Here is an 18,696-nt window from a genome sequence, read left to right on the forward strand (position 1 = left end):
CAAAAAATGCTAAAGGAACTCCTCTAGGAAGGAAAGAGACTAGCAGCTTAAAAAAAAAAAACTTTGTACATATACAGACTGCCATATCAAAACCTCATGGGAAAAGCAAACCCAAAAGCTACAATACACACACAAAAGATAAAACAACCCAAACACAACACTAAAATGGTTATCAAACCATAAGAGAACAAAAGAAGAAAAAAGACCTACAAAAACAAACCCAAAACAATAAAGAAAACAGCAATAGGAATACACATATCAAAATTTACCTTAAAGGCGAATGGTTTAAATGCACCAACCAAAAGACATAGACTGGCTAAGTGGACACAAAAAACAAGACCCATATATATGCTGTCTACAAGAGATCCACCTCAGCCTAGGGACACATACAAACCGAAAGTGAGGGGATGGAAGAACATATTCCATGCAAATGGAAATCGAAAGAAAGGTGGAGTAGCAATACTAACATCACACAAAATAGACTTTAAAATAAAGACTGTTGAGACTTCTTGGCTGTACAGTGCTTAAGACTCGGTGCTTCCAATGCAGGGGGTGTGAATTCAGGGAATTAAGGTCCCAAATGCCACGAAGTGTGGCCAAAAGTAAATGAATAAATAAATAAAATAAAATAAAGACTGTTATAAGTGACAAAGAAGAACACTACATAATGATCAAGGGATCAAGCCAAGAAGAAGATACAACACTTGTAAATATATATGCACCCAACATAGGAGCACCCCAATATACAAGGCAAATACTAACAGCCATAAAGGGACAAATTGACAGTAACACAATAATAGTGGGGGACTTTAACTCCCCACTTTCATCAATGGACAGATCATCCAGACAGAAGATCAATAAGGAAACACAGACCTTAAATGATACATTAAACCAGATGGACTTAATTGATATTTAGAGAGCATTCCATTAAAAGCAGCAGAATACACATTCTTCTCAAGTGCACATGAAACATTCCCCAGGACTGACCACATGCTGGGCCACAAGGTGAGCACCAGAGATGGATGTGAAATGCTAAGTCTGCTGCTGCAGCCACCAAGAAACCTGTGTGCAACCACAGGTCACTAACAACACCTCCCCTCCCAGGAGCCTGTGAAGCCCACCACTGCCAGGGTCCCGTGATCCAGGGACAACTTCCCCGGGAGAACATACAGCACTACTGAGGCTGGTGCAACGTCACACCGGCCTCTGCCGCAGCAGGCTCGCCCTGCATTCCGTCCCCTCCCTCCCCCCGACCTGAGTGAGCCAGAGCCCCCTAATCAGCTGCTCCTTTACCCCGACCTGTCCTACCGAAGAACAGACATCCTCAGGCAACCTACATGCAGAGGTGGGGCCAAATCTAAAGGTGAATCCAAGAAGCTGTGCAAACAAAGAAGAGAAAGGGAAATCTCTCCCAGAAGCCACAGGAGCACCGGATTAAATCTCCACATTCAACTTGATGTACCCTGCATCTGTGGAATACCTGAATAGACAACGAATCATCCCAAATTGAGGAGGTGGACTTTGGGAGCAAGGATATATATATTTCTTTCCTTTTTCTCTTTTTGTGAGTGTGCATGCATATGCTTCTGTGTGTGGTTTTGTCTGTATAGCTTTGCTTTTACCATATGTCCTAGAGTTCTGTCTGTCCATTTTTTTGTTTTTTTATGAGTTTTTTTAGTATAGTTTTCAGCACTTGTTATCATTGGTGGATCTTTGTTTTGGTTCGGTTGTTCTTTCTTTCTTTCTATTTAATTACTTAAAAAATTTTTACTAATTTTCTTTTATTTTAATAACTTTGTAATTTAATTTAACTTTATTTTATTTTCCCTTTTTCTTTTTCCTTTTCTCTTTTTTCTCCCTTTTATTCTGAGCAGTGTGGATGACAGGCTTATGGTGCTGCAGCCAGGCGTCAGGGCTGTGCCTCTGAGGTGGGAGAGCCAAGTTCAGGACACTGGTCCACAAGAAACCTCCCAGCTCCACGTAATATCAAACGGCAAAAATCTCCCATAGATCTCCATCTCAACGCCAAGACCCAGCTCCACTCAACGACCAGCAAGCTACAGTGCTGGACACACTATGCCAAACAATGAGCAAGACAGGAACACAACCCCACCCATTAGCAGACAGACAGCATAAAATCATAATAAGGTCACAGACACCCCAAAACACACCACCAGATGTGGACCTGCCCACCAGAAAGACAAGAACCAGCCTCATCCACCAGAACACAGGCACTAGTCCCCTCCACCAGGAAGCCTACACAACCCACTGAACCAACCTTAGCCACTGGGGACACACACCAAAAACAACAGGAGCTACGAACCTGCAGCCTGTGAAAAGGAGACCCCAAACACAGTAAGTTAAGCAAAATGAGAAGACAGAAAAACACACAGGACATGAAGGAGCAAGGTAAAAACCCACCAGACCTAACAAATGAAGAGGAAATAGGCAGTCTACCTGAAAAAGAATTCAGAATAATGATAATAAAGATGATCCAAAATCTTGGAAATAGAACGGAGAAAATAAAAGGAACGTTTAACAAGGACCTAGAAGAACTAAAGATTAAACAAAAAATCATGAACAACACAATAAATGAAATTAAAAATTCTCTAGAAGAGATCAATAGCAGAATAACTGATGCAGGAGAACGGATAAGCGACCTGGAAGATAAAAGAGTGGAAATAACGATGGCAGAGCAGAATAAAGAAAAAAGAATGAAAAGAATTGAGGGCAGTCTCAGAGACCTCTGGGACAATATTAAACGTGCCAGCATTCGAATTATAGGGGTCCGAGAAAAAGAAGAGAAAAACAAAGGGACTGAGAAAATATTTGAAGAGATTATAGTTGAAAACTTCCCTAGTATGGGAAAGGAAATAGTTAATCAACTCCAGGAAGCACAGAAAGTCCCATACAGGATAAATCCAAGGAGAAACATGCCGAGACACATATTAATGAAACTATCAAAAATTAAATACAAAGAAAAAATATTAAAAGCAGCAAGAGAAAAACAACAAATAACATACAAGGGAATCCCCATAAGGTTAGCAGCTGATCTTTCAGCAGAAACACGGCAAGCCAGAATGGAGTGGTAGGACATATTTAAAGTGATGAAAGGGAAAAACCCACAACCAAGATTACTCTACCCAGCAAGGATCTCATTCAGATTTCACAGAGAAAGTAACAACTTTACAGACAAGCAAAAGCTAAGAGAATTCAGCACAGCCAAACCAGCTTTACAACAAATGCTAAAGGAACTTCTCTAGACAGGAAACAAAGGAGAAGGAAAAGATCTAGAATAACAAACACAAAACAATTAAGAAAACGGTAATAGGAACATACATATTGATAATTACCTTAAAAGTAAAAGGACTAAATGCTACAACCAAAAGACACAGGCTTGCTGAATGGATACAAAAACAAGACCCATATACATGGTGTCTACAAGAGACCCACTTCAGACCTGGGACACATACAGACTGATACTGAGGGGATGGAAAAAGATATTCCATGCAAATGGAAATCAAAAGAAAGCTGGAGTAGTAATTCTCATATCAGACAAAACAGACTTTAAAACAAAGACTATTACAAGAGACAAAGAAGAACACTACATAATGATCAACAGATCAATCCAAGAAGAAGATATAGCAATTGTAAATATTTCTGCACCCAACATAGGAGCACCTCAATACATAAGGCAGATACTAACAGCCATAAAAGGGGAAACCAACAGTAACACGATCATAGTAGGGGACTTTTAACACCTCACTTTCACCAATGGACAGATCAACCAAAATGAAAATAAATATGGAAAGACAAGGTTTAAATGATAAACAAGATGGACTTAATTGATATTTATAGGACATTCCATCCAAAAACAACAGAATATGCTTTCTTCTCAAGTGCTCATGGAACATTCTCCAGGATAGCTCATATCTTGGGTCACAAATAAAGCCTTGGTAAATTTAAGAAAATTGAAATCGTATCAAGTATCCTTTCTGACCATAAGGCTATGAGACTAGATATGAATTGCAGGAAAAAAATCTGTAAAAAATACAATATGGAGGCTAAACAATACACTACTTAATAACCAAGAGATCATTGAAAAAAATCAAAGAGAAAATCAAAAAATACCTAGAAACAAATGACAACGGAGACATGACGACCCAAAATCTATGGGATGCAGCAAAAGCAGTTCTAAGAGGGAAGTTTATAGCAATAAAATCCTACCTTAAGAAACAAGAAACATCTCAAATAAATAACCCAACCATACACCTAAAGCAATTAGAGAAAGAACAAACCCCAAAATTAGCAGAAGGAAAGAAATCATAAAGATCAGGTGAGAAATAAAAGAAAAAGAAATGAAGGAAACGAGAGCAAAGATCAATAAAACTAAAAGCTGTTTCTTTGAGAAGATAAAATTGATAAACCATTAGCCAGACTCATCAAGAAAAAAAGGGAGAAGACTCAAATGAATAGAATTAGAAATGAAAAAGGAGAAGTAACAACTGACACTGCTGAAATACAAAGGATCATGAGAGACTACTACAAGCAACTCTATGCCAATAAAATGGACAACCTGGAAGAAATGGACAAATTCTTAGAAATGCACAACCTTCCGAGACTGAACCAGGAAGAAATCAAAAATATGAACAGACCAATCACAAGCACTGAAACTGAAACTGTGATTAAAAACCTTCCAACCAACAAAAGCCCAGGACCAGATGGCTTCAGAGGCGAATTCTATCAAACATTTAGAGAAGAGCTAACACCTATCCTTCTCAAACTCTTCCAAAATATAGCAGAGGGAGGAACACTCCCAAACTCATTCTACCAGGCCACTATCACCCTGATACCAAAACCAGACAAGGATGTCACAAAGAAAGAAAACTACAGGCCAATATCACTGATGAATGTAGATGCAAAAATCCTCAACAAAATACTCTGAAACAGAATCCAACAGCACATTAAAAGGATCATACACCATGATCAAGTGGGGTTTACTACAGGAATGCAAGGATTCTTCAATATATGCAAATCAAACAAGGTGATACACCATATTAACAAACTGAAGTAGAAAAACCATATGATCATCTCAATAGATGCAGAGAAAGCTTCTGACATAATTCAACACCAATTTATGACAAAAAACCCTCCAGAAAGTAGGCATAGAGGGAACTTACCTCAACATAATAAAGGCCATATATGACAAACCGACAGCCAACATCGTCCTCAACGGTGAAAAACTGAAACCATTTCCACTAAGATCAGTAACAAGACAACACTGCCCACTCTCACCACTATTATTCAACATAGTTTTGGAAGCTTTAGCCACAGCAATCAGAGAAGAAAAAGAAATAAAAGGAATCCAAATCGGAAAAGAAGAAGTAAAGCTGTCACTGTTTGCAGATGACATGATACTATACATAGGAAATCCTAAAGATGCTACCAGAGAACTACTAGAGCTACTCAATCAACATGGTAAAGTAGCAGGATACAAAATTAATGTACAGAAATCTCTGGCATTCCTATACACTAATGATGAAAAATCTGGAAGTGAAATTAAGAAAACACTCCCATTTACCATTGCAACAAAAAGAATAAAGTATCTAGGAATAAATCTACCCAAGGAGACAAAAGACCTGTAAGCAGAAAATTATAAGACACTGATGAAAGAAATTAAAGATGATACAAATAATAGATGGAGAGATATACCATGTTCTTGGACTGGAAGAATCAACACTGTGACAATGACTATACTACCGAAAGCAAACTACAGATTCAATGCAATCCCTATCAAACTACCACTGGCATTTTTCACAGAACTAGAACAAAAAATTTCACAATTTGTATGGAAACGCAAAAGACCCCGAATAGCCAAAGCAATCTTGAGAAAGAAAAACGGAGCTGGAGGAATCAGTCTCCCTGACTTCAGTCTATACTACAAAGCTACAGTAATCAAGACAGTATGGTACTGGCACAAAAACAGAAATATAGATCAATGGAACAGGATAGAAAGCCCAGAAATAAACCCACGTACATATGGTCACCTTATCTTTGATAAAAGAGGCAAGAATATACAGTGGAGAAAACACAGCCTCTTCAATAAGTGGTGCTGGGAAAAGTGGACAGCTACATATAAAAGAATGAAATTAGAACACTCCCTAACACCGTACACAAAAATAAACTCAAAATGGATTAGAGACCTAAATGTAAGACTGGACACTATCAAACTCTTACAGGAAACCATAGGCAGAACACTCTTTGACATAAATCACAGCAAGATCTTTTTTGATCCACCTCCTAATGTAATGGAAATAAAAACAAAAATAAACAAATGGGACCTAATGAAACTTAAAAGCTTTTGCAAAGCAAAGGAAACTACAAACAAGATGAAAAGACAACCCTCAGAATGGGAGAGAATATTTGCAAACGAATCAATGGACAAAGGATTAATCTTCAAAATATATAAACAGCTCATGCAGCTCAATATTAAAAAAGCAAACAACACAATCAAAAAATGGGCAGAAGACCTAAACAGACATTTCTCCAAAGAAGACACACAGATGGCCAAGAAGCACATGAAAAGCTGCTCAATATCACTAATTATTAGAGAAATACAAATCAAAACTACAATGAGATATCACCTCACACCAGTTAGAATGGGCATCATCAGAAAATCTACAAACAACAAATGCTGGAGAGGGTGTGGAGAAAAGGCAACCCTCTTGCACTGTTGGTGGGAATGTAAATTGATACAGCCAGTATGGAGAACAGTATGGAGGTTCCTTAAAAAACTAAAAATAGAATTACCATATGATCCAGCAATCTCACTACTGGGCATATACCCAGAGAAAACCATAATTCAAAATGAGTCATGTACCACAATGTTCAGTGCAGTTCTATCTACAATAGCCAGGACATGGAAGCAACCTAAGTGTCCATCGACAGATGAATGGATAAGAAGATGTGGCACATATATACAATGAAATATTACTCAGCCATAAAAAGAAACGAAATTGAGTTATTTGTAATGAGGTGGATGGACGTAGAGTCTGTCATACAGAGTGAAGTAAGTCAGAAAGAGAAAAACAAATACTGTATGCTAACACATATATATGGAATCTAAAGGGAAAAGACATGTCATGAAGAACCTAGGGGCAAGACGAGAATAAAGACACAGACCTACTAGATCATAGACTTGAGGACAAGGGGAAGGGGAAGGGTAAGCTGGGACAATGTGTGAGAGTGGTAGTGTATATATACACTACCAAATGTAATATAGATAGCTAGTGGGAAGCAGTTGCATAGCACAGGGAGATCAGCTTGGTGCTTTGTGACCAGCTAGAAGGGTGGGATAGAGAGGGTGGGAGGGAGGGAGACGCAAGAGGGAAGAGATATGGGGACATATGTATATGTATAACTGATTCACTTTGTTATAAAGCAGAAACCAACACACAATTGTAAAGCAATTATATTCCAATAAAAATGTTAAAAAAATAAACAAAAGAAAACCCCATATAATCATCTCAATAAATGTAGCAAAAGCTTTTGACAAAATTCAGCACCCATTTACAATAAAAACTCCCCAGAAAGTGGGCAGAGAAGGAACATACCTCAACATAATAAAGACCATATATGACAAACCTACCACTAACATCATACTCAATGGTGAAAAGCTGAAGGCATTTCCTCTAAGACCAGGAAGAAGACAAGGTTGTCCACTCTTGCCACTTATATGCAACATAGTTTTGGAAGTCCTGGCTATGGCAATCAGAGTAGAAAAAGAAATAAAAAGGAATCCAAATTGGGAAAGAAGAAGTAAAACTGTCACTGTTTAAAGATGACATGATACTATACATAGAAAATCCTAAAGATGCTACCAAAAAACTACTAGAGTTCATCAATGAATTTAGTAAACTTGCAGGTTACAAAATTAATACACAGAAATCTGCTGCATTCTTATACACTAGCAATGGAAGATCAGAAAGAGAAAGTCAAGAAACATCCCATTTACTATTGCATCAAAAAGAATAAAATACCTAGGATTAAACCTACCTAAGGAGACAAAAGACTTGTACTCCAAAAACTATAAGATGCTGATGAAATCGAAGAAGACCCAAACTGATGGAAAGATATATCATGTTCGTGGATTGAAATAATCAATACTGTCAGAATGACTATACTGTCCAAGGCAATCTACAGATTCACTGCAATTTCTATCAAATTACCAATGGCATTTTTCTCAGAACTAAAACAAAAAAATCTCAAATTTTGTATGGAGATACAAAAGACCCCGAACTGCCAAAGTAATCTTGAGAAAGAAAAACGGAGCTGGAAGAATCAGGCTGCCTGACTTCAGACTTTACTACAAAGCTATAGTCATCGAAACAGTGTGGTACTGGCACAGAAATATACATATAGATCAATGGAGCAGGATAGAAAGCACAGAAATAAATCCACACACCTATGGTCAAATAACCTACGACAAAGGAGACAAAACTATACAGTGGTGGAAAGACAGTCGCTTCAACAAATGGTGCTGGGAAAACTGGACAGCTACCCATAAAAAAAATGAAATTAGATCATTCTTTAACACCATACACAAAAATAAGCTCAAAATGGATTAAAGGCCTAATGTGAGACTGGGCCTTATAAAACTTCTAGAGGAAAACATAGGCAGAACACTTTCTGACATAAATCGCAGCAGTATCTTTTTTGATCCGTCTCCCAGAATAACGGAAGTAGAAACAAAAATAAACAAATGGGACCTAATTAAACTCAAAAGCTTTTGCACAGCAAAAGAAACCATAAACAAAAAGAAAAGACAACCCACAGACTAGGAGAAAATATTTGCAAGTGATGTGACTGACAAGGGATTAGTCTCCAAAATTTACAAACAGCTCATGAGGCTTAATATCATCAAAACAAACAACCCAATCAAAGAATGGGCAGAAGACCTAAATAGACATTTCTCCAAAGAACACATACTGATGACCAACAAATACATGAAAAGATGTTCAACATCGCTAATCATTAGAGAAATGCCAATCAAAACTATAATGAGATATCACCTCACACCAGTCAAAATGGTTACCATCAAAAAATCCATAAACAATAAATGCTGGAGAGAGTGTGGAGAAAAGGGAACCCTCCTATACTGTTGGTAGGAATGTAAGGTGGTATACCCATTGTGGAGAACAGTATGGAGGTGACTTAAAAAACTAAAAACAGAGCTACTATATGACACTGCAATCCCACTCTTGAGCATATATCCAGAAAAAAAACATGGTTCGAAAAGATACATGCATCCCAATGTTCATTGCAGCACTGTCTACAATAGCCAAGACGTGGAAGCAACGTAAATGTCCATCAACAGAGGAATGGATAAAGAAGATGTACATATATACAACGTAATAATCCTCAGCCATTAAAAAGAATGAAATAATGCCATTTGCAGCAACATGGATGGACCTAGAGATTGTCATACTGAGTGAAGTCAGACAGAGAAAGAGAAATATCATATGATAACCCTTTTATGCGGAATCTAAAAAGAAATGATACAAATGAACTTATTTACAAAACAGAAACAGACTCACAGACTTAGAAAACGAACTTATGGGTACCACAGGGGACGATGGGGGGAAGGGATAGTTAGGGAGCTTGGGATCAACATGTACACACTGCTATATTTAAAATGGATAACCAAGAACCTACTGTATAGCACAGGAAACTCTGCTTAATGTTATGTGGCAGCGTGGATGGGAGGGGAGTTTGGGGGAGAATGGATACATGTATATGTATGGCTGAGTCACTCTGCTGTGCACCTGAAACTATGACAACATTTTTAATTGGCTATACTCCAATATAAAATAAAAAGCTTAAAAAAATGAAAAAAAGAACTCAGATTTTACATTAAGTAATCGATTTATTTGACAAATAAACAAAATAACTAACAAGGTAGGCATTCACAAAAAATATTCATCTTATTTTCACCAAATTTAAAGTGTGAAAAGCTAATACTGTACCATGTACACATTCTCTATATTTAAACTCATTATTTAAAATTTAAACCTTGAAAATAATCTTTTTCTATTTCTGTAATTTTGTATCTATATTAGATGATGGATGTTCACTAAACTTACTGTGATAACCATTTCATGATGTATGTAAATCATCATGCTATGCACCTTAAATGTGTACAGTGCTGTACATTAATTTTATCTCAATAAAATTGTAAGAAAGATAAATAAAATGAAATTTAAATCCTAAGAAAAAGAAAGAAAAAAACGTTGTGAGCTTTCAAAGATGCAAACATACGTTCACATGCCCAATCACATAACTTGGTACACTACTATACAGTCTACTGTGTTAGTTGGGTACCTAGGCTAACTTTGTTGGACTTACGAACAAATTGGACTTAAGAACATGCTCTCGGAATGGAACTCGTTCATATGTATGGGACTTACTGTAAAATTTATGTTTACAATTTTGCTATTTGTTTTCTATATGTCTTTTTTGTTTTTGTGTTTCTCCATTATTGACTTTTTTGCATTAAATAGATATTTTCTAGTGTACCCCTTTAATCCCTTTGTAACTTTTAAATTATATTTTGAGGGTTATTTTCTTATTTCCTCACTTGAGTATAAAAATTAAGATCTTAACTTGTAACAATATGGCTCAGATTAATATAAACTTAATTTCAATAGTATACAGACACTTTCATCCTATACAGTTCCATTCCCTCCTTTGTGCTCTTATTTTCATTCCAATTACACCTTTATTCATTTATGTCCATCAACATAGATTTATAATTATTACTTCATGCAGTTCTCGATTAAATCAGGAGGGAAAAAGTTATAATCAAAAAATATTTATACTGCCTTTTATATTTACATATGTAGTTACCTTTACTGTGCTCTTTTACTTCTCACGGTTTTAGTTACTATCTAGTGTTTTCTTTTTAGCCTTAAGAACTACATTTACTATTTCTTGTAGGGCAGGTTTGCTAGTGATGAATTTTCTCAGTTTTGTTTATCTGGAAATGTCTTAATGTATCCTTCATTTTTGAGGTACGGTTTTGCCAGATATAGAATTCTTGGTAGACAACCTTTTTCTTTCATCATTTTGAATATGGTATTTCATGTTTCCTGGACATGATGGTTTCTGATGAGAAATCACTGTTAATCTTACTGAGGATACCTTGTACATGATAAATTGCTTCTCTCTTGCTCTTTTCAAGATACTCTCACTGTTGCTTTTGACAGTTAGATTATGATGTATCTTTGAGTTTATCGTACTTAGAATTTGTTGAGCGTCTTGGATGTGTTGGTTTATGTTCTTCATAAGATTCGGGAAATGTGGGGCCATTATTTCTTCAGATAGTCTTTCTTTCCCTTTCTCTTCTCTCCTTCTGAGACTTCAGTTATGTATATCTTGATATGCTTGCTTTTTCACCTGTTAATGAGCCATACTTTCTTTGCATTACTCATAATTTTTTGTTGAAAACTAGATGTTTTAAGTAATGTGCCAACTCTGGAAATAAGAATCTCCCCTCCTCCAGGGTTTGTTGTTACCGTTGCTGGGTTCTTGTTGTTGTTCTTGTTCTTGTTCTTATTCTTGTTATCATTGTTCCCGTTCATTTGTTTACTGACTTTTCGGAACTAATTCTGGGAAGTCTGTATCCTTTGTTGTATGTGGCCACTATCTATGCTTGGTTAGCTTAGTCCTTGTTCAGAAGCTCTGTGTATGTGTTGTTCCAGAGTTTTGAAAAAGCTGATTTTGACAACGTTTGCCAGTTTCCCCTTTGTTTTTATAGAGATGAGCATTATCAAAGGCCCTTACTCCTCCAATTTTGCTAACATCTGCTATCTGGGATTTTTTGAATGAGATATTCTTGGAGACTATGCAAACTGGAACCCAATCTATATTCTTTCTAGAAGACAACTTAATATTCTAAAATAAAAACCACCATTTTTGAACTTTTTAAATTAAGCCATAAAGAATTGAGTCCTTTCAAGATATCAGAACTGTCAATTCAGTTTCCAATTCTGTACATCTTACATTCCCTAAATTTCCCTATTAACAATTTGCTTGAATTAATTTTGATACTTATTTTTAAAACGAAAAAGTCAACTTTAAATTAGTGGCTCAGCAGAGTAAGAGATAAAATGTCCATTAATTAAAGGTTTTAAGATAATAATCAAGGAATTTCATTAATGGAGGCTGTGTATTTAAGGATGAAAATATCCTCCAATCCTAATAGAAATTCACCTAGCTTTCATTTAATAGAAACTTCTTATTCACGTCACATTCATAAGAGTCAACCTCACTTTTTCATATATGTGAAAGGATAAATTCTTAACCATTTAGGAATAATATGCTTTTTAGGAATCTAATAAAAACTGTAGACTCTTTTTCTGGAAAATGAACATATATACATAATTCTGCTTACAACTTAACGGTTTCTTGGATACTCTGCAGCCTATAAGAACCGCTATTGAACAAAAAAAATATGATTTTAATGAGAAAACAGAAAACAGATATTCAAATAATTACAACATCTGACCTTCAATAGAGCAATGACAATGTAAAATATTAAAACATATATAAGTGGTCTTTAACTACTATACATTTTTCATTTCAAAAGCTAATTTTTAAATTATATATTTAGAATTTATTACATATTTTTTCTTATAAAAATAATATTAGAAACAATGGTTGGGACTATTAAACTGCAAGTTTCTTAAGAATAGGTGCTCTTAAAATAGCTAACTAGGGCTTCCCTGGTGGCGCAGTGGTTGAGAGTCCGCCTGCCAATGCAGAGGATGCGGGTTTGTGCCCCGGTCCGGGAGGATCCCGCGTGCCGCGGAGCGGCTGGGCCCGTGAGCCATGGCCGCTGAGCCTGCGCGTCCGGAGCCTGTGCTCCGCGACAGGAGAGGCCACAACAGTGAGAGGCCCGCGTACCGCAAAAAATAAAAAAATAAACAATAAAAAAATTAAAAAAAATAGCTAACTAATAAGGACCTACTGTATAGCACAGGGAACTCTTCTCAATACTCTGTAATGACCTATATGGGAAAAGAATCTAAAATATGTATAGGTATAACTGATACACTTCGCTTTTTGCAGAAACTAATGCAGCAGTGTAAATCACCTATACTCTAATAAAAATTTTTTAAAAATAGGTGCTCTTTTTACTTGTCTTTGTATCATAATGACCTATCCAAATAAATAGCATACTTTAGTTTCCCAGATGACACTTCACGAAACCTATTTTATTCAATAATGTATTTGAATACAAATGTACTAACAAGAAAAAATACTGACGCAATGACAAACATTAAATAAATCAAAATGACAAAAATAAAATAAAAAAGAAAACATAAAGAATAAAATAGATTTTAAATTATCTGTTGCTTGAGAGACAGGCTTAATTAGAAGAGAATATAGAGAATTCCCTGGTGGTGCAGTGATTAAAACTCTGTGCTCCCAATGCAGGGGGCCCAGGTTCGACTTCTGGTCAGGGAACTAGATCCCACATGCATGCTGCAACTAAGAGTTCACATGCCACAACAAAGGAGCCCCCATGCTGCAACTAAGGAGCCGGCAAGCCACAACTAAGGAGCCCGTGTGCCGCAACTAAGGAGCCCATGTGCTGCAACCAAGAAGACAGTGAGCTGCAACTAAGGAGCCCTCAAGCCACAACTAAGGAGCCCACCTGCTGCAACGCAACTAAGACCCAGCGCAACCAAATAAATTAATTTTAAAAAAAGAAGAGAATATAATGGTAAATATAGATGTTTCTAGGTACTTTTGTTTAAACTTACAGATTCCTTTTTATTGTACTTCAAATTTCACTTCAAAATATGTTTCTTCTTAATACAACATCTCCTGCCCTTAGCCATGAATAAGGTCATTTTTGGACACTAACAATTTGTAAATGCACTGGAAGGGCAAATGTTTTGGAAAAATGTTGAAAGAAGTTGGGGGTGGAGGATACTGTTCAAAGAGGTTTTATAATATAAAATAAATAACTTATTATTTATTATATATCTTATAATAAAATGTGTGCAAGTTAAAATAAAGTAAGCTAGTGTGAAAATAAGCAATAGTGTGTATAGGAACTCCACTGCAAGTTTTTTTTCAAAAGGAAAAATAGTTGTGGTAGGGTGGAGATGAAATTTTTATTCTGTTTCTTAACCATTGTGAGTGTCATTGTGCTAAAGAAGATGGGAAAACTACATTTTGGTGCCATAAATATAAAGGAACAATTGCACATTTTCATTTGAATAACATCAAACCCTTATCAAAACCAGATAAAGTCATGAGTAATATGCAGAATTCAATTGGATATCATTTAATATCTATAGGTTGTGACCCTACCATATAAGATTAATGAAATGCCCTAGCCTTGTCTTCAGAATAGGACTTGAAGACATTTACATACTCAAAGCAATGCCAAAGCGACAAATGAGTGAACTTCAGAAGACTTAACCTCAGAGAGATGGATGATACGCCAACCCCATCTTTTTAAGTTTGGTGTTTGACTCCCTGGCTACGTGACAATAAATGAGATTCAGCCTGGCAGTCTGGGTCTATAGCTACAGAGATTCCTTGCTGAAGAAATCTGTCAATAAAGAACCTCAGCCAAGGGCTTCTCTGATGGCGCAATGGTTAAGAATCCTCCTGCCAATGCAGGGGACATGGGCTCGAGCCCTGGTCCGGGAAGATCCCACATGCCGCAGAGCAACTATGCCTGTGCGCCACAACTACTGAAGCCCGCATGCCTAGAACCCATGCTCCACAACAAGAGAAGCTAACGCAATGAGAAGCCCACACACCGCAACGAAGAGTAGCCCCCACTCGCCACAACTAGGGAAAGTCCACGCGCAGCAACAAAGACCCAACTCAGCCATAAATAAATAAATTTCTTTTTTTTTTTTTTTTAAAAAAGAAAGAACCTCAGATAACTGAGAAAGTAATTAATTGTCTCCATGAAAAATGTCTTTAGTCTGTAGATTCAGAATTAGGTATACTGATAAACAAAATCAACATAATATAGGTATACTGAGTAATTGATTTAGACTTGTGATTTTAAACTGAAATCTTACTAAATTCATCAACAGTATCAAAACATTTAAGAGAAATAAAGATTCAACACATCTATATGTTTAATGAACTAGGTTTATACAAAATTACCTAAGTACTCAGAAAGCTTTTTGTTAAAATTAGTTGACAACTGAGGTACAGAAAATCAAATACAGTATATTAAACTTAAATGCAGTTAAAAAGTTTTAGCAAACATAATATAGTGGTGAAACCTGATTAGAAGTGAATTTTAAATTCTGCTAAATTTATAAAATAATTTGTATTCAAAAGTAATAATAGCCAATTCCAAAATATGAAACCGTAAGACATAAAATCCCTAAATCTTACCTTAAGAATTGAAAGATTAAAGCACTAAAAAAATCAGTTATTGATTCTTTGTAACAACTTCTATGAATCTTCTACATTCAGTATATGGATAATAATAATTTAGAAGGTTTCAAAAAAGTATTTAAAAGTAATGATCCTGAAAAGGAATCTGCAGGAATAGATTGACTTGGAACTCACAGTATCTGGGCTTCTACTTCTTAAAGTAAGATAACTGGATAAAATATAAATAGGCTACTCTGCCTTAGCTTTTCCAATTTAAACTATTAACTGCATTGCTCTTGGGATTAAGAAGGAAAGGACTTAAGAAGGATATGTCTTTTACTGGACTGCGAAAAAGTCTAAAGACAGAAGACAGGCTAATTAGAAACGTTAAAATAATAATTGTGCCATCTGAAGTGCGACCATATGTGAATCATGGCTACATGGAACTATGGCTTAAAACAGCAAAAAACAAACCAAAAAAACTTTTAAAATCCTTCTGTACTGTTTATAAATATTTATACATAAATATGATTAGCCATATCAATGTCTTGAAACAAAATTTTGAGTCCTGCAAGTCCTAGCAGTACTGATCTTTCAAATTTACACATATACACCATAAGTGACTTAAGCAATATGTGATATATTAGTCTTTTAGTTCTATTAGATCACAATCCTAAGGGTAATAAGTTATGGACTTGAAGGGAACTCATCTTAGTTTCTTTTGAATCTGCAATGATTATATTTGTGCCATTATTTCCCTTCTCACCCTTCCCATCCCATGTTCTATACTATAGGACTACAAGTTAAATCCTAAAAAATATATTTTCAGATTTTACTTCCTTTCTATTCAAAAAACATAGGCCAATAGCAATCCTAGATGACTTCGTAACACTGTTAATCAAATCTAGCTATCTTTCAAATACTATGTTCTAGAAATCTGACAAACTAGAATGGAATTTAAACTGTCTCCACCCACTTCCCACTACATTACACCCTCTGCTTCCCCACCCCCAGATGAAGGTTAAGTTGATAGATGGATTGGAAATGAAATAAAGCCAGACATCAAATAACTTACTTGAAATCCATCTCTTACCTTCTGTACTTAACCCTGGACTTGATGTGAACTTGGCTACATCAACAATTTTTACAGCAAATTGTTGCCCAGTTTCTCTGTTGATGCATCGTCGTACAACACTGAAGGGACCCCTAAAAAAAAAATATCCAAGTTTAATTTGTTGATTTTCTTAAGTTTCTATTTCCTTTCAACAGTTTATTCATATTTCATTGTCTACTATAGCCATAGCTTTCAAAATAGAATTTAATATAGTTTTGAACACATTTTTCTATAATTCATGAGGTAATTATTTATTTGAAGTTGATAAACCAGAAAAGTAAGAAACAAATTTACTTTCAAAATCACTTTTAAAAATTTGAGATAGTGTTCTTATATTCAAGGCAAATAATCTCTGTAATTTTCTCTACATATTATCAGCATCTTAAACAAAATAATAGTTCACAGTGGTAGTGTATACAGCTTTTACCTTTTGAACCAGAAACTTAAATCATTCTCTCATCTTAGCCATCACTTATCTAATCTTCACTAACAAGTCCTACTGAGTTTATTTCAAATATCTCTTAATCCTGTCCACTTCTCTGCATGACTCATTCTGTAGTCTAAACCACTACCAGTTTCTACTAGGACCACTGAAAACTTGTTTCTCCCATTCATTCTTGAAGTGATGCTTTAAAGATGAAAATCTGATATTATGTTTCTGCTTAAAATCCCAGAGAGAAGGTATGTGCAACACATGTATTTAGTCAAGAACCAAAATACATAAATAATTCTTAAATAAGAAAATATACTACAAGGAAATCTGGGCAGAAGACTTAAATAGACACTTCACAAAGAGAAAGCCCTACATGATTTAGTTTCCAACAACCTCTACAGTCTCACGTGAAGTCACAGGGAAATCCTTCATCCTCCTCAAACTTCAAATTAGCATTATTCTCAACTGCCATAGGAAAGGAAGTAATTTCTACTAGCAAAACCAGTGGGCCAGTCACTTTCTTACCCAGTCCTCTCCTCAATTGAAATCGGTGGCTCTCAATATTGACCATACAGTTGAATCAACTGTAATGACTGATAAAATAACAATGCCCGGTCCCAGGCATTAAAAACACAAACACACACTCTGTTCCTTGTGATTAATAGTTATCAAATAAGTATCTGAACTAAAGATAATCCAACATGCTTGAATCAACTATTGATTAATGTAGAATGCAATCGCAATATACTGTAGTATTTTATTTGAAGGCTAGTATGGTTTAAGTTATTAAATACACACACATGTACATGTATACATGTATGGATTTCCCCCCTCCTCAGGAAACAAAACACTCATTGGTTTTTACAGGTAGAAACAGTACACCTGGATGCATGTGGTCAATCAGAAGACAGAGAAAAGTTCTTCATTTACAGTAGGACACTTATGATACTTTTGCCTTAAAGTGTAAGTTTGTCTTTATTCTTTCAGAGGACAGGCAAACGAATATAATCTAACCTAGACTTAAACATTTCTCTGAGATCATATGAATCAGTTGATTTCATCCCACTATCAATCATCAAGACATCAGTTACACTACAGTTTCAAGTCTCTCTCTTCAAGCAACCTAACAAAGCTAAACTGGAAGGAAAAGAAATGGTAATAGCGTAACTTTCAGAACTCTATAGGAAAAGGACCTTTTTGATAATCACTCAAAACTGTTCAAAGACTTTTTCTCTGTGAGAAGACAATATAACAATGTGAGTCAGGACTCCCACAAATGTTTTCATTCTCAATCTGGATGTCTTACTTGTGATTACTTATCCTGACAATAGCAAGTAATTTCAGGAAATGTTTAGTGTAATTGGTTTTTGTACACACATTAAACCCTTGGGACTCTATTTATATATACATTTGTGTAGTATGCTTCAATTCACTACACCTTTTGGATACTTTCCAAGATCTGTATGTGGGATCATTTTTGGTCAAGAGAGTCAATTCTTTACTTTTTCCTGTTTGAACAAAGGTGAGGAAGAAAACATAGCTTCTCCCCCAACCCTTTTAGTAATAGTAGAATGAAGAAAGCTAGGAAGAATCAAGAAAAAAGGGAATACTGATGCAAAAAAAAACCACACCAAAAACGTGTTTAAGTCTGTGAATGAAAAAAAGGAACCAAATCCTTGGTTCTTTAGGCTACTTTTATAATGTGAGGCAAAGAAAATGAGTTTATCTCTGA

The 18,696-nt window shown here is 35.7% G+C and overlaps 1 protein-coding gene across 4 annotated transcripts in view; it reads right to left on the reverse strand.

The window, feature by feature from the left end:
• The window catches only part of CASK (calcium/calmodulin dependent serine protein kinase), a 395,420-nt gene that overhangs the window by 305,361 nt on the left and 71,363 nt on the right, over positions 1–18,696 (reverse strand). For all 4 annotated transcript variants that reach the window (XM_032619715.1, XM_032619712.1, XM_032619714.1 and 1 more), the window contains exon 2: positions 16,511–16,623. In XM_032619715.1, the coding sequence (XP_032475606.1) occupies positions 16,511–16,623 (113 nt within the window). The remainder of the gene's footprint in view (positions 1–16,510; positions 16,624–18,696) is intronic.

The sequence above is a fragment of the Phocoena sinus genome, chromosome X (genome assembly GCF_008692025.1).
Source record: "Phocoena sinus isolate mPhoSin1 chromosome X, mPhoSin1.pri, whole genome shotgun sequence".
Classification (NCBI taxonomy): Eukaryota; Metazoa; Chordata; class Mammalia; order Artiodactyla; family Phocoenidae; genus Phocoena; species Phocoena sinus.